The sequence below is a fragment of the Orbicella franksi genome, chromosome 4, assembly GCF_964199315.1.
Source record: "Orbicella franksi chromosome 4, jaOrbFran1.1, whole genome shotgun sequence".
In the NCBI taxonomy this organism is placed as follows: domain Eukaryota; kingdom Metazoa; phylum Cnidaria; class Anthozoa; order Scleractinia; family Merulinidae; genus Orbicella; species Orbicella franksi.
The window spans coordinates 8,863,351-8,890,855 of NC_138148.1; the positions used below are offsets into that span (position 1 = coordinate 8,863,351).

General features: G+C 39.9%; 1 protein-coding gene across 1 annotated transcript; it reads left to right on the forward strand.

Moving 5' to 3' along the window:
* The first annotated feature begins 391 nt into the window (after positions 1–391).
* Positions 392–26,325, forward strand: LOC145485486 (uncharacterized). The gene is made up of 19 exons (XM_081464150.1): positions 392–398; positions 4,106–4,300; positions 9,273–9,398; positions 10,776–10,898; positions 11,685–11,786; positions 12,422–12,711; positions 13,613–13,751; positions 14,489–15,341; positions 15,703–16,312; positions 16,816–16,998; positions 17,390–17,515; positions 17,855–18,058; positions 18,979–19,233; positions 19,706–19,807; positions 19,930–20,640; positions 20,926–21,159; positions 22,039–23,304; positions 23,733–23,901; positions 24,341–26,325. The coding sequence occupies exons 1-19, from the start codon at positions 392–394 to the stop codon at positions 26,323–26,325; spliced, it is 7,680 nt and encodes a 2,559-aa protein (XP_081320276.1).
* The last annotated feature ends 1,180 nt before the right edge of the window (positions 26,326–27,505 follow it).

Below are 27,505 nucleotides of genomic sequence, written 5' to 3' on the forward strand. Positions count from 1 at the left end.
GAATGGCGTTAACAAAAATTACCAGAATTTTTTTCAGAGCTTCGCGGTACGTTTTGGTACAGTACTATAGCACATGGAAAAAGGAAGGTCATCCAGAGCGAGGTCTTTAAAAAATGGGACAAAAACCATTCTAATTCTCAATCATTCTAATTATACGAGTTTCACATGAAGTGTGGCTTCAATAGCGAATCTAGAAAGTTAATGCAAGGCAGCTGAGCAGTGTTAAAAATAGTAACTGGTAAACAAATGGAAGAACAGATTTTTAGAACAGAATCATTCTCACGCTTATTAATAGTAAAAACAGTTTAACAAATTGGGTAAAAAAAACCCTGCAACTAACATTGTTTCATTCTTTTATTTTGTTTTATTTTCGATGAATCAATAAGCAATAATGTCAAGTATGTTTTATTACTGTCATCCTTCCGAACAAACACCAAAGGCGTTGTTAGAACCTTCCTCGCATTTCTGGAATGATAAGTTGAATTGCTTCGTGAGGAATTCAATTAAATTTTAATACTGTGCCTTTGACGTATATGTCCAGCCTGGCTATTTCAGGGAGCAATTGAAAAATTATCCTTGGCCATATTTTATCATGCCGAGATTCACGTCAATAGGTGAGCAAGGTCTCTCTCTTCCTTAGGTTCTAATAATCTAAAGTTAATGAAAAATAAAGTGTCACAGTGGGGACTGTAAGCAAAATTAAATGTTTTCTACAGGTAACTATCGTTTGCCGAGAACAAAAAGTAGCATCCTTTGTTAATTAAAAATTCTCAAAATCCGTTTATAAGCACACCGTGAGAAAGTGCTTGCCAAAAGTGTACGACGTACCGTGTCAAATATATTTATTGTTTTTCTTTTTCAAAAGTAAAATTTGGTCTCTTTGTTTTACTTAACCACTGGTGTACGGTTTCTAAACTAATACAGCAAAGTTCACTCATCGATTCAATAACGCTGATTACTTTCATCAGGGACGGTGTTTTCGGAAAGTTCAAATATTTCGGAGGAGGTATTTTTTTTAACCAACGGCTTTCAGTAAAAGGAATGAATTAAGAGCTCTCGTGGCAACTGTCTTTCAACAATACTTCAAGGAGTCTCGTATTCGTAATTTAAAATATCTCGCCTTCAATTCACGCCACACAGTCAGATGAAAAACACGCTGCAAACTCACTGAAGAAAGCAATTTAGATTGAACAGAGATGTCACTTGAAACCTCGAGAACATTTTCTTCACTTGTTAGTATTGTGAATACAGTGTCTTCCTTTTTACACAATGCCTTTCTAGGCTTACAGGTTAACATTATCCTGAACTAGAACAAAAAATAAGCAGTTATAGCAGTATGGCATGCACCATATAAACTCAGTCGAATATTTTACTTTTAGAAAGAAATAAGGAATTAAAGTTAAACGCTGTGGTCAAGAATCTTATGAGGAACTGGTCCAACAGGGATTATCCGTTATATTATAAGAAGTTGTCATAATTTTTTACCGATGGACTTCATAACTTCCTTGGAAGGTGTCATCTCTGGCAACATTTGCATCGACAATGACCAAAATTAACGAAGTATTTGAATGAAGTTCAGTAGTTTTGTATCCCAACGCTCTTTTTCAGCAGCTCACCATTGCTGCAGCAAGAGCTTTCGAGGTACAACTTGTGAGATGGGGTTTATCACATTGTTTTAAAACTGAACATGCCTACGGTTTTCTTAAAAAAGTATCTTGAAAGTCAATGTTTCTTACCTCAGTTTTCATCTTTAACAACGCATTTTAAAAACTTAAGGTTTAATGTCTAAAATTGATTACAATTTTACGGAAATGGGAAAAATTGGAGAAGGATACTCAATATTAAGCTGAATTAGAAGCTAGCCTGTGTATATTCGTTTCAACCGTCGAACGTCGCGATTTTTTAGAAGAGGGAGCGGCTGTAAACCTGTTTCCCAAACTCCTCGAATTTGTTGTTGCTTCTCGTCATTGCCCTGAGGGTTTTTCCCGCTTACTCGGCGGTACTCTCAATTTCAATTAATCTTTGAGGGAGTAAAGTGCAAAAAATAGCAACAAGAACAGCGAGAACATCACTAATAATATCGGCAAGAAGTAAGGAGAATTCTTACGGCGTGCTGACGCCCAAAGCGTCAACTGTCAAAAGCCAAAATGGAGGTCGTCTGAAATTTAAACTTCGCAAATCAACCCTGAGAAAGCTAAGTGGTTGTAAGTACAAAACAGAACGTGCAAACGAAATCTTGGTTACCCATTGTTCGTTGGACGTTCTTTCAAACCCATTGAAGTTGAATCTTTTGAGAGGGGAGAACCTTCGTAGGTAATTTTTTCTGACCTAGACCATGAACGATTGTTTGCATGAGAGGGGAATCCTGCTGTGCCAAGTCTTACAATTTAAGAGTTTGACTATTTTATTTTCGTTTCTTTTTTTTTTCATATATTAATTCCAGTGAACAGGTTATAATAGTCTGAGAATATTTTTTGTAGATTGATTTCTTTCTTTAACTTCCGTAGGTTGTACTGCTTGTTTTGCTGCTCTCATCTATGACCTCAGCTCAACAAGGTATCGGAATAATCATGAATATTTAGAAAGATGCTTTCATTTTTTTACCTGTATGTTGTAATTTGTGCACAAACCCTTTACAACTGATCCAATTTATAATACAGTTTGTATTTTACGCACGCTCTGATTGGCTGAAACGCTCTGTTTTATCAGAGCATGAAACATAGAAAAACGTATTTTACTGTTTCGAGGGCCAGTAGCGAATCTGGGCTCTGTCGTAAAGGATATAACAAGTCTGACCCATTTTGACATGTGAAAAATGTAGGAAACCGACACTTACCTGCGTTCCGTAATTTGTAGATTTTTCTGTTGTTCTCAAATTTTCGTCGTGTCTTATGAAAGTGAATTACATGCAGTCAAACCTCTATTAAGCGGCCCTCTGTTAAGGGGTCACCCTCTGTTAAAAGGTCACAATTCAAATTCCCGAAATTCGCTTCATATATACACTGATATTTGAGCTCCATTAAGCGGTCACCTCTATTAAGCAGACGCAGTCACCGTTTGGACTTTCCAATTGCTTGATTTTATTGTAATTCACCTCTGTCAAACGTGTACCTTGTTACTTAGGTGTTCGACCGGAGCACCGTTTTATGGCCACGATGAACTCTTGCTGACGCTGAACAAAGTCAGTGACTTGCTTCACCAAATTAAGTTACACAACTCCAAATCACAGTCGAACATAGCTGATTTTTTTCACTAAAGGTTAAATGAGATGCCAAAGGTCAATGATCCGCGTTAAGGTAACGGTGCTTGACGCTTGCCTTACCAACAACATCACCATAAAATCTGTTGACTACTTAGAACATACAACCACTTATATCTCGCGGTACCCGGGCGCAGTACATTTGTTACAATCAATGAAAGTGGATTGCGTGCTTACTTTTGTTTTCTTGTTCAATTTTTTGCCCCATACGGTGCTAAATTTTGAACACCTCTTTTAAACGGTCAACCTCTATTAAGCGTTACCAGGCTATTTCCTGAGGGTGACCTCTTAACAGAGGTTTGACTGTAGCTTCTCTGTCTTATAAGTAACATGCACGCAAAAGTAAACAGTGTTATATCCCACTTCTCGTTGAGGTGTCTACCAACATTGTTTATATTATGTCATGGATAGACAAAACAACGCGTTCAAGTTATTCTTTTTTGATTTTCCTCAAAGGAAATCAGTCACGGTGTTTTGAGTTACTTTGGCCACTCTCAAACTTACCTTTCAACTGAAGGAAGTTTACTAAGATAGAAAAGCACCAAAGAGATAATTTTAAACCATAAAAGAACAAGGATGGTTAGGAATGGAGAAGATTTAACATGGGTTACATATGACGAACTTGAAAACTTTTAACCTCGTTCCTAGGCTCTCTCTCCTCTGCCTCCACGACCAAGGGAGGCAGAGGAGAGAGAGCCTGGGAACGAGGTTGGAAAAATTTAGGCTAAAACTTTCAAGAAGTGGAAACCGTGACGTAGCTCTTTTAACTAGAACCGTAGTCAGATATTTTCTGATTTCGCTGAAAATAAAATCTATAATAATAGACTTTTCATTGTTACACTTCAGAATGCAGCGATTACGTTAACATAACTGATCCCACAAGATCAGTAGATGTGGATTCAGGGACGACAGGCACATTACTTTGTGACAGACATGAAATCTGGATAACTAACAGCGAATGGATTCGCTTTTCTATACCTAACAAGACACGGATGCCTGAATACTGTCCACCAACCCATGCCTGTAATACGCATGCGCCTGGTTGGTTGTATGGCAGTCATCCCGCGGTGGAAGATGGGGCTGTTCAGATGCGTGCTTGCTTTCACTGGAATTCGCATTGTTGTTATTGGCGGTATCCTATATCAGTTCGAAATTGCACAAATTTTTATGTATACCAGTTATCGCGAATATACGCTTGTCAGTTACGTCTCTGTGTTGGTAAGTTATGTCAAGGTTTAGTTAAGGAAGCACAGATTGCGTCTTTAATTTTAGGAGCTTCAAGCTTGATATGTTCCCATTGCTGATGATATTTTTACATTTTCTTTCTCCATTCCTTCCCTAATTTTAGTTTGGATTGAAAAGATATATCAAACTGTTGAGACAGTGATTATCATATTTCCAAACATGTCGGAGTTCTTGTTAAATTCTCTGCAGCGATTCATATTTTCAGATCTCTTCTCGGTGTTGCAAATTTAATAAAATACTATCTCTCGTGGTTGATATATTACTTAGGAAAGGTCTAAGAGAAAGTTTTGATCACGTGCCATACAACCCAAGCTCAATCTTAAACAGAAAAGAAACAGGAATCTGGTACAACATTTTATACAGCTCAATTCAAATGAACTAAATTTCCTCTACTGCAAGACCACATTGATTTATTTCACTTTTTATAGTCCTTTCACATTTGTATACGGTACATTTAGTATGCTATGCTACTTTGAAACCACAACTGTAAAACCAGTTCTTCAAAAGAAGAATTTCAATAGTCCTAATGAGTATTTCAGCCAGCCATTCTCACTGAACATTCCTCCTTCCATTACATAGACTTACTCACACATTGTTATATTTTTTTTTACTCACGACATATAACAATGGTTTTAGCCAATTATTAGAATTATAAATACACGTAGCTCAAATGGTGACAATTCTCGGACTTTTTAAAATTTATTTTCAGACGTTAACCCCTGTATTTCTGGGCGTCATCAATGTGATTGGCAGTCTTCTAACTGCCAAATAACTGGGGAATATTCGTACTCTTGTGCGTGTAAAAAAGGTTACACTGGAGTTCCAGGAAGTTGTACAGGTACGGTAGCTGGAATGAATATGCATGTGACATGCGTCAAATAATGGTTTAAGGAATAACTCGATTGTTTGACTAGGTTATCCGGATGATCTAGTTTCTTTTGAACTGCATACAATTTGTATTCCTAGTTAACTACTGCCACCGCCAATGTTTTTCTTCCACCTACGACATATAGAACGTGTTTCAACTGACAATTGCCGTATCTTTTAGCCACAGACGACATTAATCCTTGTATTTCCAACCGTCATCACTGTGATCTGCGTTCTTCTATCTGTCAAGAAACTGGAGAACAATCCTACTCGTGTCCATGTAAAAGCGGTTTCACTGGCGTTCCCGGGAATTGTACAGGTACAGTAGCTAGGGTATAAGTTCTACATGTTATATGCGTCTAGGTAGATACCGAAAAAAGACACATTAAACGTCAGGCAGCGTCATTTGCAAGCGAGTTCTACTCTAACACCGAGAATACTAATATGGTCCATTGTATAAGTCTTGAAGAAGGCTAAAAAACACGCATTGTATCACTCAAACGCATATTTCGTCTACGTATAAACCATAAATCAGACGCACTTATCTGGGCTGTGAATCCACTGAACAAACTATAACAAAGCAAACATTTTACGGTGACTACAGAAATTCTCGCGCGCTCATTGGCTTATTCTCGTCGTCGACAAGCGGAAAGACACATGAATTTATAATTTTAACCCTTTTGCCTTTTTGTTATTGTAAAAAACAAATTGACGCCAGTAGTCTGGATCCACTCGGCTATTGCCTTGTCGATCCACGCTACTTTGATAATGATATGACGAAATTCATGATCAATACCAGGACAGACGCATGCTAGAAAACTGATGTCAATTTGTTAAATAGTTTCTCTCACCCTGTATTGTCTTTGACACACTACTTTTACGCGCCTGATATTTACCTAGACGCGCTTCAATGTTAAATGCATTTTACGACTGACGCCTTCTTTGTCTTCTCATAATTTTGTTATTCTTTTTCTTTTTACTTTCGACATGTGGAACGTTTTTCAACTAATTACAGGAATTGCAGTGACAAATTCTCAGAAATTTCATTTTTAGAACTTAACCCCTGTCTCTCTGGGAGTCACCGATGTAATCGGCAGTCTTCTTACTGTAAATTTGCTGAAGAGAATTCCTCCTACTCATGTCCGTGTAGAAAAGGTTTCACCGGCGTTCCTGGAAATTGTGTAGGTACGGCAGCTATAATATAATTTCTCCTTGAGGTGCATGAAAATTTACTGTACAGCAAATCATGGTTTTAGGAATAACTCCATCATTCGAAACCCTTATATACTTCGGACTACTAGGAAAAGGCAGGAAAAGGCCGGGGAAATTGTGTTGTTTTCTTGGACAAGACACTTTGCTCTCACCGTGCCTCTCTCCACCCAAGTGTATAAATGGGTACCGGCAAGCTTAATGCTGGGGGTAACCCTGCGATGGAGTAGCATCCCATCCAGGGGGTAGTAGAAATACTCCCAGCCGCTTCATGCTACAGAAACCAGGATAAGTTCCGGCCTGATGGGCCACTTGGCTCGCATGCAGACTTTACCTACCTATCAAGCTGCGCGATAACAAAATTCTGAACACTAACATTGAAACAAGATTGAGGTTAACAACAATGAGAATATAAATTTTGAGCTTGAAAAATGACCTGAGAACATCGAGTTGGGAGAACTGGGCCAGGTTGTTGGAAAGCTGGTTAACGCTAACCCAAGATTAAAAGTATAAAAAAATTTTTTCACTGTTTATATATGTTTTACGTAGTTGTTTGAGATTATTCAAAACCGAAGGACAGCCAATATAAACAGAAAACCTCACCGAAAAGTTTCAAAACTGAAATTAAAATTCACGGTAATCCTAGGTTAGCTTAATCGGGCGTTGGACAACCCGGCCCTGAGTGGCAGTGTAGCCGAGCGGTTTAGGGCGCTAGATTTGAGATTTTGAAGTTCTTGATACCGCCTCAATTTTCCATTTCACTACTAGCTTCAGCTGTTGTTCGTCATCTCCAGTACAACTCCTCGGTCGCAACTTGTGAATAATCAGCTCCCACCAGTTAGAATTCTTAAAGGAGAAGGTCACTCCAAAAAGCTTACTTTTTTCGTGTTCGCCTATAGCAAGTAAACATTCAGCTTTTCCACTCACCGAGGTTTCAGCCCCAGAAGTGCCCGCTATCCTGAAAAAATTCGTCTCGAAGGAGGCGACTTCGGAGGTAGGCTCGATTACCAGCCGCTGTTCGGGAAAAGAGCCAGCGCTCCTCCCCCGAACTCACGGCTGACTGGTGGACTTGGCATTGTTAATTTCAACCAATAAGAAATCTGCCTGCCTGAATCGAGCAGGCTGCATAAATTAGCTTTCTCGCAGTAGCAAAGAAGTTGTGCGATATGAAGTGGATCGCATTAGTAGGATATTTGACCAAATACCGTCAACCTGATGAAATCATGTCTGATCTAAACCATGGTGACATATACAACACGCAAAATAGTCAACAGACTTATACGTTAGAGTCTATATTTGAATCATGTGGTGCCAGAATATGAGATAACGAACAAAGTAAACAAAGGGAGGATAAACATAAACATCGATTTTAAGAAACAAAACACTCAGTTAAATTGATGTGTACCTTAGTCTTCTTGAAGAGAAGCGACACCAGTCTCGAACTAGCAAAACACAAACATGGTGTCAACACCATGCACACCAACATATGTGCGACCTTTGACATGACAGTTGTTACAGCATAGTCAAACAGCTCTGCTCTACTTTAAAAAAAAAAAACTTCTATAGAACACAGCATGTAATGCCCTTCCGCAGCAATAGTGTGAAACAAAATAGGTTGGAGAGCCAAAGTTAAAAGAAGTGGGGAAAACGCCACAAATTTTACGAGCCGTAGGCGTCATGTGGGCCTGCCTATGATTGTCATCAGATGATATTTCCGGCCACCTGAAGCACCGCAAGAATTACATTACGAAGTTACGTCACAGACATGCTTTACCGCTCACGCGTCCAGCAGTCTCTCCTCGGGGAGGAACGTAGACCGGACTCGAAAAAGCGGCGGAAATCGAGGCTACTTCGGAGGCCGCCATTTTGAAAGTGCCTTGGCAGCCAGGCCGTGTTTATGTGACGTCATTCCGTCCCACTCGAAATTGGCGGGAAGGAGAAAAACCCGTGAGTGGTTTGACATCCTTCACAAGGTCAGCAAAATCTATTTTTTCCAAGCGATTATCCACTTCACTATCTTCGATGCTATCATTTCAGAGTTTGGAGCATGTTTGGCTCAAAATAATATGGCTCAAGAGCAGTCAGAACTTAGAGTGGTAGTTAAAAGACTTGCCGGAAGCCATTTGGACAAAATCTCTCGGACGGAATGACGTCACAGAAACACGGCCTGGCTGCTGAGTACTGTTCAAAATGGCGGCAACGATGTACAAATGTCGGGCTCCTTTGGAGACGAATTTCGTAAGGAAAACCTGCAGTTTAGAGGCTGAAACTTCGGTGAGTGGCTAAACTTAGTGCAAAGTTTTTATCTGCGTTGATGGCAAAATATACGTGTTTTGGAGAGACCTTTAACAATTTAAATTTCCGTTTCCTTTTCTCAAACTAATGAGTAATTCATCAAGTTTAAACAAAAATTAATGACTGTGACGGTGTTTGGATATATGATCTTAATTAGCGTAGCATAGATATTTAGGATCTTACTGGTTCGTTTTCACCTTAGTTTTAGTTTCGATTGAGAATATATATAAAACACTCAAGACAGTATTTAACCACATTTCCAAACACCTCGAAGTTCGTCAAAAATACTTAGGTTTTCGTCTTATTTTCGTATTTTTTTTCTCTCTTCTCGGTGTTTGGGAATGTGGTCAAACACGGTCTTTCGTGCTTGATACATTACGTCTATCATACTTTTCAGATATAAATGAATGTGAAAATGGAACTCACGACTGTGATCAAGACAATGGCACCTGTTCAAACACACCAGGGTCCTATAATTGTCGATGCAGGCCAGGTTACACTGGAAATGGGAGATACTGTTCAGGTATTTCTTACTTAGTTTCCAGTCTTCTCAGGGTGAGGTATATGTGCCCTTAACGATGAAAGTTTGCTGAAGAGCGTGGACACAATTTCTACGGACATTCTGAGATCAGGTTTTGTTTTTCGAACCAAAAGTCTTTGTTTCAGACTAGGATTAACGGGTAAGAAGTGATGTCGGATGAAGAATTGCTTAAGATCGGTGTGAGGCAATATAGTTAGTTAATTCCAGAAGCTGGTTTAATTTGATATACTTTAAATTTCAATGTGCAACTGAAACAAAGAGATTAAAACAATTATTGCATCTATGCAAGGCTAAACCTGCACAATGAAGAGTACTATGGTATTTTTAAGAGGTACCTATTAGAGACCTTAAGCACCAAGGCGGGAGATGGCGACGGCGACGGTACATCCGCGTAAAGGCTGAGCATGTTAAGCAACACCGCGACGGCAACCTCGAATGGATCTACAGCAAGAATCTCACGGCACATCATTTGTCATGATCATCTGTCCAGTACATTACAGAGCTGTTGAATTATCACAATAAAACGGACGTTTCAAGCTGCTTGTGATAACTTTCTCGTTCAAATCATTTCAATCAAGAGAGGATGAAGAGGAGTGGAAGTTTTGGCCGGAATTTTTTAGTTTCAGTTTTAGAAACGATTTTTAGTGGCTAAAAAAAGTTTAAACGACGTTAAATGTAAACAATAAGATGCATTTATTTTGCCTTGGAATAAAAGGTAAGTTGTCCCAGTTTCGCTGTTTATACTGTTTATAGCGACACTGAAAATTATTTTACCCAAAGGTCATTTTACCTTCTCGCCATCTTAGAAATAGGAATGTAAATATAAGCTTATAAAATAAGAGAGAGGGGGGGAGAGAGAGACATCAGCATAAACAAATGGCGAGCATATTTAATTGGATCAGTGATAACTAGGGCACAGAAGATATAAATGCAATAGATTTTACCGAATGGATTTCTTCGAGCTTGTGTTATTCTGTGAATTTGCCGACTGGCGGCTTGTACTAGCGCCTGTTTCTTCTTCAGGGATGTTAATCGTAGAATTTCTTTTCAAAAAACTTTAACAGTAAACACCAGAAAGGTAGTTCTTTATGTGTCGTAAGAAAAAATACGTTAAATCAAAGAAAAGGACTCAGCGATGAACTATCACGTTGTCCGCACTACGTAAAAACAGTGAATGTGGCGTCGCCAACGTCAGGACGACGGCAGATTGCAATCAGCTTTTCAGGTTCTGCGCATGACTGGGACAGAAAATATACTTCCGGTATGCCGTCGGCGTGGCTCCCGTTCTGGTGCTTAAGGTCTCTATTATTAATGAGGGAATCCCCTTGTACGTTATTGGAGTCTGTGTTTAATTTTGAGATCTTGATGAGTGCGCCAGTGGCGTCCACAACTGTCACGATCTTGGTGTCTGTACCAACAATGTTGGATCCTTCACATGCCACTGTCAGAGAGGATATACAGGGAATGGAATGTGGTGTGCAGGTAAAGTTGTTGTCATTTTTGGTACTTTCCCTCTTTCGGTTTGAGACGTGGCCCTTCCACTAGTTAGAAATCAAAACCTTCCCTTGTTTCATACCATTTTTTCATTTGCAATACTTGAGTGTCCATTTCACATTGTGCTCAATTACCACAGCGGTGCTAAATGTGTTCACATGTACATAAAGTCCATTTATATAAAGTTGGCTAAGGTTGCCTCCCCGGGGGGGGGGGGAGCACTGCCATATATGGGCTATATAGATATGTGCCGCTGTGAAGGGTATGGTTTTCAAGCAGTTTACTCTAGGATAGGGTATATAAATCAGAGCGTGTGGGTCTAGAATAGGGTATAATTTTTCACAAAACTGACTCGTTGGTTGAAGATTTTATCCAGACTAAGGAAACCAGAAATTGCCACTCAAAAATATAAAAAAATCAAATCGGCAAGTTTAAATTTATGCAACTCAGCCTCAACAGTGTCGATAGATGGGGGGATTTGGGGAGTTTACTCTAGTATAGGGTAGCAAAATTCAGCTGAACTAGCTCTGGTATAGGCTAAGGTTTCCAGGATCCCAGCGGCACATCCCCACCCAGAAATTCTCAAAGTACCCCCCCGGAGGTTGCCTAAAGGATGGTGTGTAAACCGAGAAAACTGAAGTGACTCCTGGGATATTCCACGTTATACCACTCGAAAGCGTTCCATAACTAGCACTGATGCATTAGATAAAATGAATATCGCCTTTGCTGATATTTGAGACAAGCGCTAATACTACTGTTCTTTTGCATTCCTAGGTTGTCCGCGGCATTCAGTATGTATTCAGACGTCGCCTACTTCCTGTGACTGTTGGTGTAAACTGTTTTATCCTGGAAACTGGGAAGTGATTCCCTGCGACGGTCAGATATTCTTTTAACAGTGCTGTTAAGAATAAGAAAAGCAATTTGAACCAATCTAAATGATAATAAAAACAACACCACAATTTAAGGTGTCTCGATGCAGTTTTTTTTTATGGATAGTTCCTTGCATTCTCTATCAGCTTATTTCCCGTCTTTCTCAAACTATTGATAATTCATCACGTTTAAGCAAAGAAAATCATGACTGTGACGGTGTTTGGATATCTGTTCTTAATTAACATAGATTTTTCACGATTTTAATTCTCCATTTTCTCCTAAGAGTTAGTTTCGATTGAGGAGATATATTAAACTCTCAAGACAGTGTTTGACCATATTTCCAAACACCTCGAAGCTCGTCAAAAATACCCCGCTGCGCGTCGTATTTTCAACTCTCTTCTCGGTGTTTGGAAATGTGGTCAAACATGGTCTTTCTTGTTTGATATATTACTTCTTCAATCGGACGGATGTGAAAATTAAACCAGTTATTGTCTCTAATCATATTCACTTAACTGCTCTTAAACTGGAACAAACGTAGCAGTCGCCCTTTTTTTAACGGACTTTAGTGTTGTACCCAGTAGAATTATTTTCTTTCAACCAAAGTTAACATTAGTTTTGCATCGATTACATAAAATCTCCAGAATGTCAAGACGCTCTCGGTATGGAAAGTGGTTCAATCCTTGACGGACAGATAAGCGCCTCGTCAGAGTATCCCTCTCACAATCTCGGTCACCACGCTTACCAGGGAAGGCTCCACCTTCAAGAAACTTTGCAGAGAGCAGGAGGGTGGTCAGCCCGCCAGGTTGATGCCAGTCAGTGGCTCCAGGTTAATCTGGGTAGTCCACACTGGGTGACACGTTTAGCAATACAAGGACGAAATGGGTATAACCAGTGGGTGACCAAATTCAATCTGCAGTATAGTGACCGTGGAGTGATCTTTCAATACTATAGGGAACAGGGACAAATAGTTAAGTGAACCATGCCTCGTTTAGCTAGAAAATGAAAGACATAGTGTCTAATAATAAGCCACATTAGTAGAATTCTACTAGTGTACTAATGCAAATGCTGTAATCTGATTGGCTGAGCCATTGAAGACTATCAGCCATTAGTGTGCAGTGGCTGGAGGTCGTCTAGGAAATGGCGACGTTTTGTTCGTTTTTCACAAAGTTTTAGAGGAAATTTTGAAGCAAATGGATAATTAAATTCCCGAGAAGTCTAAACGAAGGACATTTAGGGTTTCTTGACTTTTAAAAAAGTTGAAATTATAGAAAAACCTGATGCGCGCGCACACAACTTCAATTTTAAATGACGATTCAATCCGATTCAATCCGATTTAAATGACGATTCAATCCGATTTCTCTCAATTTCTATGAGGTGATAGTTAATTTGGTCTTCGGCCTCATCAACTATCACTTCATAGAAATCTCGAGCTCATAATCTAATTGTTAATTAGTTGGACTGGGCGAAAGGTGGACTGAAGGGGAGAGGACGTTAACCTCTACATGACACTGACGGGGGTGATTGTCGTACCTTTAAGGGATTGCAAATCAGGGACCGGTTAGGTAGCAGACACTCGTGTCGTTCCTCCTCTTCGCGCCCCTTAATTACTTGATTTTAAAGCAAAGACATAAGACAAACATAGACAAAGAGACAAATCAAAAAGAATCGTTCAGAAAACCAGGAATCAGGTGACATTGATTTTAAATTTTGACCGAGGACCGTTAATTTATGTCGTAATTTTCTCAAGTTAAATAGATGGAGCCAGTTAATACGGTAGGAGAGAAAATTTTAAAAGAATAGGTCACTAACAGTTTTTTATTTTACCAATCAAGGAATTGGTCGGAAACAAAGACATGAACACTGTTGTTTACCATGTTTTAAACCCACCAATCAGGGCACGCTACATCCGTGTGTCGCCAGTGGATTGGCATCTCTGGATATCAATGAGGATGGAGTTGTATGGTTGTCAAGGTAACGAAAGGGGCTCCTTTCAGCGATTATCACACGACGTTTTACCCCTAAAAGTAATGCGATACATGCATGTATCTGTCATTTATCATGTCATCTGATGGTATTAATTTACCAACCGAGACTACTTGGCTTCCCTCTAAATTCAGATCTTCAAGAAAACGAAGTATTGATCATTTAAGTTATGCAACTTAATTACTGGTCCCGAGGAGAACATTTTTTTTTTACTTTTCCCGAGAGTCTAGATGTTTATTTTTGGGTTTGGTTCAAAAGAAATGGAAAAAAAAAATGTCGAGCCAAAGTAACCTCTGGTTAGTTGAGAGCGGACAACAATTTCTTAATTGTCACCCGCCTGCGACATTTAGATTTAGCCGTTGCGACGTGATCATAAATCAGCCAATAAGGGGGCGCATTAGATTAAACTTAACTCCAGCTATATAACCTTTTGCGAGTGACAGTGAAAAAGGACCAAGCCCCCCCCCCCCAAAAAAAAAATGTCAGTGGCAGCAATTGATACTTGATCCAATAGCTATGTTTCTACTTTCAAGCGCAGTGTTTATCTTATGGATAAGGGATAAGGGTTAGCTTTCTAGGTAGACACCCCATATACCTAGAGTTTATTTAAGTTGAAGGTCCTCCACAGAGTTATCCAAGTTTAAAGATTACGTTGAATCTCAAAACAAAAACAAAAACTCAAACGGGATGATACTGTCTAATTGTATTTGCTTCCATTAAATCAGCCTCAAAGCAACAAAATATTGCAGAGGACCTCCTCGACAAATATGCCGTACCAGAGGTGAACATTCTAAATGCTGGACTACAACCCGACAGACCAAAGAGATTTAGACGCGACGAGTCAAGAACTTTCGAGGCGTCGTTTTCCTTGGCAAAGGACGAAACTGGAAAGATTTCTTTCAGCTGGACTGTCAGCAACCTTTCTTTTCAACCACCAAATAATTCCGAAAATGGAGAACTGTTTGCTCACAACACGCGGGAATTAAATATCGGAAGAAGATTTCTTCAAGTGGGATTGAAACTTGTTGTATTCGAGTTACGGATTGCAGGAAAATCAATGGCTTTCAGAGACTTTGCTTTTCTGCAGGTTGAAGAATCGGCTCTTGTGGCCACGATTGCTGGAGGAACGGAAGTTCAACGCTCAATCCGTAAGCCAATCGTTCTTGATGGTACTCCTTCTCATGACCCGGAAGATGAAAAAGCCTCACGTGCATTAAACTTCACGTGGTTCTGTTTTCAAGCGCAAGAGAACGCTTCTGATTTCAGTATTTCAGATGGAAACATATCACACAGGGTTAAAAGCCTACTCAACCATTTACTCAACAAGACACTCTCAAGCAATGAAGAACCAGAGATTCTCTCCAAGGCTACAAACTTAACCGGGAAAAATCTCATACAGTTACCAAATTCCGTGTTTAAGGACTACCCAGAACATGGTCGGGTGATTTTGAATACGACACAACTGATCAATAATAACACTTATTATGTGTTGCTAACTGTACACAAGAACAAGCGCATTGCTCACTACATGCAAACTTTACATATCCGTGATGAAGACCTGCTTGATATCGAAATAAGGTAGGTCTGTGCATATTTCAGCATTTTTCAGTAAGTCAGCATCAAGCACCATGAAAATATCTAATCAGAACATCTAAGTCACCATGCTAAAGTTTTAAAAAGGTTTAGGCGGTCTTTAATTCATATTGTAGAATTCTAGTCACACTTTTCAAAAAGTTGATCACAATTTGATAACAAAAAATGGGTTTCCTCAAGTACGTTATTGGAGTTATGATAATACAAAGCATAAATTCAAGGTGTTTTTACAAGTTATACCGTTGTCAACGTGACCTCATAGATTACGAAGGTGATCACAATTTGTGAAAAGGAAATATGTCCTATTTCAATACATCATCTAATTTCTTGCATTATCATTTGATAGGTGTGTATTGAACTGTGACTCAATGGTCAGTTCATCTTCTCGCATCTCCTTAAGAACTGCTTTAAGAACTTCTTGCAAACCAGTGCTCAATTATTGCCATCGAGCCGTGCTTACATATAGATGGAACATGTTCAGGCAGGAAGGGAACCGCTCCCACCCCCAATGGAAGCATCAAACGGGCTTAGCGGACCTCTTGGCAACAAAATTGGACTCCAAAAATTTGGTGCTTAAAAGTGTCGCACCAGGCTTCTCTTATCGGTTGACTGTCGACGTTGTATCACCAGAAGGAGCGCGCGGATGGGCAGCTTTCCATTTTGAGACATCGGCAGCTCCTTCAGAGGGGACATGCTATGTAACAAAGCTGAAGAGGGAAGACACGTTGAGAACATCGTTGAACATCTCTTGTGAAGGGTGGTCTGATAAGAGCGAGCATCTAATGTACCAGTTTTACCACAAGATGGAAGACGGAAGATTCGATCTGTTGTCATACGAAAGCTTACCCCACAGTACCGTCCATATTCTACCAACAGCTGATGAAGCCTCTGTGCAAATCAAGGTCGCTATTATAAATGTTTTAGGTACTGCAACTGAAGAACTGCTGCAAATTCAGGTAAGAACACAATTTATTTTGCCTTTGTTTTCGGGAAAGGGAAGAATCCTTGTATAGCTAGTATCAGCATACAATCTCATTCCTGAGTGGCTTGAGTCCATGTGTGCCATTGATTAATCGATATCTTTTCTTTATATTTTCCCATCATTTTTGTCTTTGTGCCCTTGCTCATCGATCAAGCTTATCTTAACAGTTTGCGAAGTGTATGCCTGATCTAGCAAGACCTAAACCTCCACGTAGTTATATGATCTACAATTTAGCTCCTGAACGACTCCTATAGGTTTTATGGTGTATGGAGTTCGACTAGTGTAAAGTTAGGCGCGGGAAAGATGTCAAAAATTAGTCTCTTTAAGGGATCGGAGAGCACGGTCTGTTTGACTGCTAGCAACATTTGCTGCGAAGTTATTCCATAGAAACATCGAAGATACATTGGAACTTAAAATTTGTGTGATGAAGATAAAAAATAAAATAGTTCCTTATCTAATTCATTTTTTAATTTTCAGGCTGACCCGCCATCCCTACCCGAAAGTGTAGAGCTTACCCATGCCGAATTGTTAAAACAAGTAACTAAGATTGATCGTCTTTTAACGCTGGGACAAATCAATTTGGCAATTCAAGAATCTGAAGTTCTACTTCTTCTTTTAAAGTTGTCAGAGGATAGAGTCAATGAAACTTTACATAAACAGGTAGGAGTCAATGAATGTACGTATAAAGTAAGTTGAACAGCTAAAACAAAGCAATCCCTGCGACACAAACGATCTCATGATGTTAAACCAGCTTTGTATCAGCCTTTGCATGACGAATTCATCATTATTTCATTTAAAATTTAATCATATCTTTCTTAAAGCTTGGAAAGCTTGTGGAACAAGTGACAGATAGTGGCAGAGAATTCCAAGTTTTAGAACCTTGATAGAAATCGTAAATTGCACAGTACTGTGTAATTTGTAGGAAGAACAACGAATAACATTTTTTAACGCGAAATCATGCGTACTCCTCTTTTGAATACAAAGCCAAAAAGATTAGTCAGCTAATAGCTAGTTCATGAAGCATTTAAAGTACATTATTTTGTGATTACAGATATTGGAACACATCATTTCTAAGATGTCTGATGTTAGAGTGGGAACCCTCGAACGATTACTCCAGATGGCAGTTATCTTGGGAAGAGCAACGGAAAGCGTCACTAAATTGCCAGGCAATATGACGGTAACATGTACACTAGCTTCTTTTTATTTCAACTAAGGTTAATTGTATGGGAACAAGTCAATCAATGGTCAATACAACTCGTGATTTAAGAAATTTGCGCCCGAAAACCTATGTATAACTTATTCATGCCATTTTTTATTGACGACACAACGAGCAAAATCAGCTTCCTTTTGGGCGACAATCGAAAACTTCTGCTAGATATTTTTCACAAGACCTCGATTCATCTCCGGCAATCTTTGGAAGATTTCAGTTGCTCTTCTTTGATCTTCACCAGTCATCGTGCAACCTTGTTTTCGCTATTCTATTTGACCCTTCTTATGGTAATCTATTCAATTCCAGGTGCTTGTCGTTGAGAAGCTGCTTCACATGGCACCAGTGCTTCTACTGAAGGCCAAATACAGATCTGATACCAGACTTCTGAGAGACGTGGCCAGGTCCTACATGTATTGCATCAGCAACATTAAAATGTCTGCATCTTTAGCAAAGCTGCATGAGGTCCAGTTTGATATAAATAGCACTAGAAACGGGTCACGCTCGGAGGAGGTAAATATTTCTGAACGATGACAAAGTACTGAAAACATAGCTGTAACTTAAAAGCGTTGTTACACGTGTTATCGCCTGCGTTTCATGTTGTGGAATTAGGTTGGATGAATTGGAAATTAGTAAAACGACGATAATGCTGCAGTTTGCAACGTCGGAGGCAACGCTGTTCCATTTAATTGTGCAATTTAGGATTGTTAAGGCGCAATTTGAAAGCAAAAATTTGCCTACCTTCCTAGGCCATTGGTGTCACTGCCGCAGAACTGTAGTTTTCTAGTTTTAATGGGATTTGACATTACGTGGACTTTATATGAAGTACTAAGTAAGAAACTCTGTAACCCGGGTGTTCGCACATGGTTTTGGTCGTGTACAATTTTGGCTTTGTAAAAAACTTGCTAGACTTGTGAAATAAATTACGGTCAAAAGGCTATAAATGTTGTTGAGTCGAAGTATTTGCAACAAGTGGAAATCTCAGGGTTCTCACTGTCTGCTTTGGATGAAGGGTGATAGTGAAAATAAGTGATGTTTTGCGGGACCAGCTCCACTGAACACGTCTTCTTTGGAGTAATTTTCACGAAGCGTTTCCCTCTACACGATAATCACTTTATTTTCGTCTGTTTCACTCACTATAGAGCCGTCAGGCAACGCTAAATGAAGACTGCGTGCAAGATGCACTAAGAACTTATGAAGCCGCAGTGAAGATGAATCTCTTCATTTATCAAATTTAATGCTTATAATTCTAAATTCTTAATTCTATCTTTTCTTAATTCTATCTTTTCTCACTACAAGAAACCCTCGAGGCACGTTTTTACTTTAAGTTGTAACCAGTGGTCGCTATCAGTATGAATTTAAACATTTCTGATGTTCCCATTTCAATTTCAATATAACATCTTAAAATACGTAGAACAAACTCTCCTTTCTAGGAATGGTCAAGAAGTGAAAGACTTTCAGGTAACCTCACAGAAATGATTACCAACACCATGCTCGCGCTGATGCAACCTGGAGAAGAATATACGGTGATCAAAAACAAACTTGAATCCACTATTCTGGGCAAACAGGAAGTCCAGGACTTAGATCACTTACAAGTCCACAATGAAGACGCAGGCTTTGAACTTCCTCACCTAGACAACGAAACACTGGCAAACATATTTAGAAAAACGTCCGAAGTTGGAATACAGGTAAATAATTTCTAAACGCATACTTATTCCATTCAGCTTTATCAAACCAAACTTGTGTAAGTTGGGACTTTTCGAACGATAGAGTGTAACCCTCGACATTGAATGATTGTGACTGAACAAACCCTGCAGCTATGACTATTGAAAAGATGCTGATTCTTGACGTTACCACGTAATAAACAACTTAGATGTAACGAGGAATCGTCAAATTCAACGACACATTTTCGGTATCAAAATCTGAATTTGTCGCGCCTTTAGACAGATAAAGCTGCTTTTCAAAAGTGCATAAGGTGCAGTAAAGGTGCTGTGGAGTAGCGCCTCATGTTAGGTGTAATGTCCTTATGAAAGGCTCTAATCATTACTGTGTCAGAAGCGTAGCAGCTCTCGTAAGCTTGTAAGCATTTTGCTTGTTAGCGTCTGGTATTGTTTTGGGGATTGGGGTATTGTTCTGTCGTTTGTTGTATCGTCCTCTCAGTGGTATCAAGCCATACATGTGAGACATTACGAGGACTCGCTGCGACCTGAGCCTGCTGTGACCGCGGATGTTGCTTATGCTTATGCTTATACTTATGCACCGGTGAAAACCAGCCTATGTATGTAATTAATTCAGCTCCCAGCCAGTTTCGTAAACACAGAGCAACATCGACTGAGTAACATCACACTTTTTTCTGACCATACAATTGCTTTTCATTTTTGCAGATGATAACGTACACATTTAACCCTCAAGCTTCACCAAACAGCACCAACCAGGTCAACTCTAGCGTAGTAAACATCGACCTAAAGGATAACAACGGTCACGCATTGCAAATTAAAGATCTTCCGGACGACACTGTTATTGAAATTCCGGTATCGCAGAATTATGGAAATACCACGCCTCTGACAGAACATTTCTTAAATCCTGAATTGATGCAGTATCACAGTATTCACGTGCAGAAACCCCAAACAACCATAAAGTTCTCCACATGGTTTTGCTTGCAAGCCTCCGTTACGGCTTACATCAGATACGGTGAAAAACCCAGTGAACTTGTTTTCGATGACGTTGTCGTTTTACCAAGTAAAGGAAACAGTTCACGTTCACATTGCCGAAATGGGGACGACAACGTGCGAGATATCTTGATCGCTGCTAAAAGACCCGGAACGTATTACATTGGCCTCCGTCTGGGAAATGAGGGGACGGAAACGGTCGAATCATCAAGGAAAAGAAGATCAGTTTCGCCTGAGAGATCTTCACCGGATCAATGCATTAAGTTTAAACCTCCTCCACCCACCTCACCTCCACCTGATGAATTTGTTGTCGTGAATCCTGGGTACGACCCTGCAAAGTCAGCGAACTACAGTGTTCAAGTGACTACCTTTTGGTGCGCGTATTGGGATGATGCCGAGGAAAGGTGGTCAAGCGAGGGATGTAAGGCAAGGTTTTTGTGCTTTGGCATATAGTACACCAAACATGCTATGGCTGACGTATTCAAAAGTACGTGCATTATATTTCAATTTTTGCACTGTTTTTGTGTTATACAGACTCACACGTGTTAAAGCTGATATGATAAGAATCTAAGATGAGACCTAGCTTAACCGATGAGTTTCTGTATCTCGTTATACATCGTATAATGATCAATCGGGGAGGTCTTATCTCTTTCAAAGGTATTAGCTGAAATGATTTTTTTTTGTAGTCATTACTGTTTTCTCTACTAACAGGCAGGCCACAAATCTAACGGTTCTAACCTGGAATGCCTCTGTAATCACTTGACATCTTTCGGAGGGGAAGTCCTTGTTGCACCGAATACCATTGATTTTGCTGCAGTCAAACAAACCATGGAGAACCCGGATCCTAGTGACCTGCTTGTTCTGTTCACAGTTTGTTCTGTATCCCTGGTCTACTTTCTTGTCTTGCTGTTTGCTCGTAGAGCGGACAAAAAGGATATCGTCAAGGTATTTGCCTTAAACGGAAAATTTTTTAATGGTTGCAGCTTCTTAATGGCACTTCAGGTAAAGTCTGCATACGAGCGAAGTGGCCCATGAGGCCGAAACGTATCTCTGTTTATGTAGCATGAGGCTATTAAGAATATTTCCACTCCGCTCAGGATGGGATGCTAGTCCATCGCAGGGTTACCCCCAGCATTAAATTCACCGGTATCCATTTATACACCTTGGTGGAGAGAGGCACTGTGAGAGTAAAATGTCTTGCCCACCAACACAACACAATGTCCCCAGCTCGGACCGCTCGATCTGGAGCTGAGCGCACTAACCATAAGACAACCGCGCCCCATGGCACTTAAACAGAGTAATAAAAGACTGAAAACAAAGTTATTTAGTTCAAGTCTGCTCCGGTCCGGTGATTAGCAAGTTTTGGAAAGTGGAGGTCAAGCACGCAGTTATTGGCGAAAGCTCCATACAGCATGCAGCAACTTCTCAACGTTTACATTTGCATAAGTAGTCCGTTTAGACAAAATACTTGGGCATATTGGTTTTTTTCTTCTTTCATTTATTGTTTAACTTAGTTTCCATCAGTGGAGCTCAATGTAAGCATGCACAGTGTTTTGAATATAGTCTGTGGCATCACCCAATGTGGACTAGAAATTTTGTAAATGGACTTTCAATGGAAATGACAATGTTGCTTGCTCTGATCATTTCTGATCATACATTGGTTCCTAAACGCAGATTGTTTCCGTTTTGTACCGGAAACTATGGAAACAGGGCAAATATATAAAAAATCAATCACTGGGAACTTTAGGATTTCTGTTGTTTTTGACGAGTGATGATAAAAAATACTGAACTTGTTCAACATTCCGTTTATTTCGTTTGATTTAGAATGGTCCTCTGATATTGTTAAAATATACTGGTGGCGTTGGATACGAATATGAAGTCTCCATTACAACCGGAGGGTGGAGGAACTCTGGAACCTCGGCTAATGTGTCCATGATCCTTTACGGAATGGAGTCTGCCAGTGACGTAATCAGCCTGACAGATGGAGGCCTGACGGACAGAGAGCTGTTTGCCCAGGGAAACACGGACAACTTCCTTATAAGTCTACGGCAACCGTTGGGGTCCCTAATCAAGGTGCAGATCGGCCATGACAACTCTGGCAAAACGGCATCCTGGTTCCTTAGCGAGATCTCAGTTACTGACTGCCAAACAGGCCTTCATTGGCTATTTACCTGCTATCGTTGGCTGGCCTTGGAGCGGGACGATGGAAATACCACAAGAGCACTTTATTCTGAGAGTGTAGAGGGCAGTGAAATGGAATTTAAAAGAAAATTCAGCATGCTTCAGAAGAATGGATTTGCTGACGAGCACTTGTGGTGGTCAGTGGTCAGCAAACAGCCCAGGAATTCGTTTACGCGTGTTCAAAGAGCCTCTTGCTGTTGCTGTTTTCTTTTCTTGTACATGGTAACATCAGCAATGTTTTACGAAACGGAGAATGCCAATCAACAGACCATCGCTATAGGACCTTTCAAAGTTACTCCGAGTCAACTAATCATTGCACTGGAAACAGTTTTCATCACGCTGCCACCAAGCGTTTTAATTACGTTCTTGTTTCGCAAAAGTGAGCCTAAAAGTCATCTCCAAGGAAGGAAATACAATCAGTCGAGTAGTCAAAAAAGGGAGTGTTTACTACCTCATTTTTGCACATATATAGCTTGGTTTCTCTGTGTCAGCGCATCTATCGCTTCAGCGCTGTTCACAATCTTTTACTCCCTCATGTGGGGAGGAGAGAAGTCAGCTCGATGGTTGTCGTCTGTCGTGTTATCAGTCACTGGTGACGTATTCATTTCTCAGCCAATCAAGATTGTTATTGCGTCACTTATTGTGGCTTCCAAATGTGGTCGTGGGTTGCGGCTTCGAGGATCAGCGCAGGAGAGAAATGTTCAGCCCATGTTTCATTTGTCCTCCGATGAATTAAAACAAGCTAAGAAGTTTAAAACCAACGAGAGGAAGATGTTCAAATTTATCAAAGAGTTATTCTTTCTTCTATTGTTCTTCTTGCTGTTGATGGTTGTATGCTATAGCGACAAAAATGTGTATAGACATGAACTGACTGATTCTACGGAGAATGGATTCCAGCGTTTTGACAAGGTGAGTGATAGATATCAAAAACTGTATGTGTAGACAGAAATTTTATTCAACTTGTGCTCCAAGCCTTGATAAAACCTTTCCTTAAAGTTGCCATATATACATTCAACACTGGATTTACTTGAACGAAAAAGCTGAGACACCAAATTTAAACTGTGCTAGAAAGTAGTAATTTTTACTGCCATAGACCAAGATTTCGACGCCAACTCTGCATGGAACTGCTAATTACTACCCTACCGGTCGAGCATTTTCAACGAGAGATTCCAAAACCAGTAAATGAATATGCATGCAAATCTAAGTCTAAGCAGTTTGAAGCACGGAATAAGCAAGGCAAATCTTTTTTAGTTTCTCTGCAGACATGAAGCATGTAAATGAAATCTTATTTAACGCCGTCTTTAAAAGTTTTCCACCCTATTTGCTTTATATTTCAGATAAGAAACAATACCCAGTTCTGGAAATGGATGAATGAGGTATTTGTTGGAGCGATCTTTTCAAGCAGTTGGTACAATGGCCAAGAGGAGAAAGTTTCAGAATATATTGGAAACAAGCGTTCAGTCTTGGTCGGCATGCCTCGCCTGAGACAACTCAGAATAATGAAAAGTAAGATTGAGTCACTTAGCTTATTTTTTATTTTTTACCAAAAGTCAGTGTGATTCAGGCGTATCTCTGTGTGACTAAGGTGTACTTAAAATATAATTCGTCACAAGCAGTGTTTTGTACTAAAAGCGCCTCTTAGAGTCTCTTACAAAATCGAATTCAAATATTTATGGTTTTTAGTAAAATGGTTTGGGCGTCGACCCGGTCTACAATCTGTGCGATAGCACCGAAAGAACATTCTTTTCATTCAAACTCTCTTCCCTCGAATATATTATACAATAAAGCTTTCACAGTTACGTTTTAAGATAGGGCACGATTACAAGTTTCTTTAGCTGTCTATCTCCCTCCCCAGCCCTGAGTATATTCTAAAATGGGCGACAGAAAGTTAAAGAAGCTACGATACTTTATTTAAAACGTTTTATTCTTTTTTTTTCCACCGTAGACTCGTGTGAAGTCCCTGCTATTTTCAGAAAAATGATCAATTTTTGTCACGATTCGTACTCTCCTAAAGATGAAGATACAGATTTCTGGGATTCCCAAACAGGATCGTTCGACAGATCTTCATGGTCATGTCCAGAGAACTGGAAGTATAGCAAGGATGAAGCTCTCGGCAGCTTTGATTCTTGGGGTCGTTTCGCTGTTTACCGTGGAGGTGGATACTTAGCTAACTTGGGATATAACAAGCTTGCAGCCAGAAGGGTTATCAATGATTTAGTTGAAAATAATTGGATCGATTCTCGAACCAGAGCTGTGATAGTCGAGTTCTCACTGTTTAACCCATCGACCAATATCCTCAGTGTCATGTCGTATTTCTATGAGACACTTCCATCTGGATTTTCCGGTACATTTAAAAGCTACGGAATGTTACCTTTTGCTTCTACCGATTCACAGGCCCACAACACGTATCTGTTGTTTGTGCTGCTGTTTGGGGTCTTTCTTCTTTGTTACTTTATTATAGAATGCATCAAGTTTTTCCAACAAAAATGCTCATACTTCAAATCCTTGTGGAACTGGATGGAAGTTTTTCAGATTTTAACCGCATCTCTTGCATTGATCTTCCAAGCAATAAAATCTCAACAGGGTAAAATAACGTTAGGCAGATTAAAAGAGAATCCTTTTGTTCCAGTGAGCTTCCATCAAGCGCTTTTTTGGTCCGAGGCTGAGACCGTGGCATTATGTACAACATCTGCAATAGCCACACTGCGCCTTCTAAAGTGTTTCCACTTCAACCATCAAGTGATAAAGCTGTCGTCCTTCATGAGAAGTCATTTACCGTCACTAATCTCGTTTTTCGTGATTTTTTGCGTGCTATCAACTGGTTACGCACTATCGGGGATGATTGCATTCGGGTCAGAAAATGAGTTGTTCTCGTCTTTTCGCAAAGCTTTCATCTCGCAGTTTCTCACGATCATTGGAAACAACGAATTGATACGGGAAATCGAAGAAGGCGGGATCATAATGGGCAGACTGTTTCTCGTTGGTTTCGTTTTCACTACAGTGATTTTCATAACAAATATGTTTGTGGCCGTTCTTAATGATTCATACTCTAACTCATGCCTTGACCAAGAAAAAGAAGAGTTAGAAATCGCAGAATTCATGGTGCGTAGGATTCTGCAAACTGTTTTCGGTTACAAGCCAGACGATAACGACTATCCTAGCTCTTTTGAGAGAGCAAACGATCAAGATAATAGAGATAAACCGTCGGAAAGCACTGTCGATGTCGACGACGATAGTTTCGAAAATAATGCTTGGAGATCGAACTGGTCTTTCGCAGCAAAGGCCACACCAGTTATGTATCGAAGCCGAAAGGTTTCATTCGGAGTCACCTCAGATACATTTCATGAGAACGCAGCTGTGGTGATTGGAGAGGAAAACGATGCTGGACTTTTTTCTCTTTGGGAAACTTTTAAAACCAAGGAGATGACGAACGACACCGAAATCAAAGAGTGCTTTCATTCCGACATCAGCGAGGAGTCAGAATCAGTCGAGAGCGAAGGAATGACTTGGGAATCAAGGGATGAATATCACGCATCTGATGTTACATCGCCATCTAGCAATGACCCTCTGTGGCAATTTAATGACAGGATTTGCCACATACTGACAACAAGGTCTTCGTTATCAGCTGATAACGACGATGATAAAGATTACGATGGTGACGAGGATTCCGATGACGATATTGTTCACAATGCCGCCTGTGTCGACAACGTCGCCCTAGACGGGGAATGCACCACTACCACCAATGAAGATTACGCTGACGATCAGCATCTTGGTTATGGCAGGCAGGTTGACAGGGATGTCTGGAAAGAGATCCTACACCTTTTGAATGATACTTGTTCGAATGAAACTTCCTGGGATGATTGTGCGGACCAGTTTTCAGTTGGCATTGCACGCTATAACAACTCTGTGAAAGTTGAGGACGGTGATTAACAATTGTTTTATAGACTGCGTCCAGAAATATAACAACGATATCGCGATTGTGATTCTTTTGGAAAGTTCTAGTGCAAATCTGCACATGAAAAAACTACATATGTTGAACAGTCATGAAAGCATTACACAGTGCTGTGGAATAACTCACACTGAAATGATAGCACACCAGGGTTTCACCTCCTTGTTCCCAGAGTTTGTCCACCTCGCCACTTATCCACTGACCGGGTCAACTCCGCGTAACTGAACAGGCTTAGACTTTCATCGAGCTTTAGTCCATTTAAAAGAATAAGAAACGACTATTTATTATCTTTACTTGGGATAAATGACGAAAACTAGCTTGAACTATGGAAGGGTAGTGAAGAATTGACGATGAATTCGCAAGATGGTGGTTGTGGAATTCCCATGAAAGCATTGGACAGCACTGTCATAGCACACCAGGGTTTCATCCACAGACGTAAAATTCAAGTCACCCTGCAGTAAAGCTTAGAATAAACAGTACTGCAATACTTTCAATGGTTGAACACTAGCGTTAAATTAATATTTAATGTTTTTCCAGTATGCCGATGCATAACTCTTCTACAAGCCCAGAAGGACCACATATATGTTGACATTACAGGCTTAACTGGTAATTGACGATGCCGTAAATGAATGTCATTCCGCGGGTAATACATTAATGCCCACCTTGCCTTTTAATAACGAAGTCAATAAAGTAGGGCATTACAAAATACTAGGTTTTTTTTGAAAAAGAAAAAGAAAACGCAAGAAAAATCCAGTTTAAAACTTCGCTGAGAGGGATCGATGCTATTCAATAACACGTTTCCCCAGCATATGCGTATTTTTATTTCTTGGAAGGAACAAGCCAAAAAGCGTTTATAGTTCTATTTAGGAGATCTAATTGTCATGCCCAAGAACAGAACGCGATGATGACAACGCGTTTCAAAGTCTCAACCTCTTATAATCTGGCGTCAGGGGGCTTGTAGTTTCATGTATCGATCAACCTGGCTGAAAGTAGTCGTGTTTAGTCAGTGTACTCTCTTGTTTTATTCCCTGTTTCTCGAGACATTACCTTATTGTGGAACATAAAAGCTTAAAAAATTAGGAAACTTAAGTCAAAAACAGCTTAGCAACTTAATTGATTTTCAACTTCTAAGACAGCGAGAATATCCGAGAAAAAAACATG

What these genes read in the sequence shown, in the direction of transcription:
- LOC145485486 (XM_081464150.1), top strand. An exon ending in AAGAACTGCTGCAAATTCAG is followed by an intron (nt 16,313 to 16,815) that starts GTAAGAACACAA and finishes TTTAATTTTCAG; the next exon opens with GCTGACCCGCCATCCCTACC. An exon ending in GATTCCAGCGTTTTGACAAG is followed by an intron (nt 23,305 to 23,732) that starts GTGAGTGATAGA and finishes TTTATATTTCAG; the next exon opens with ATAAGAAACAATACCCAGTT.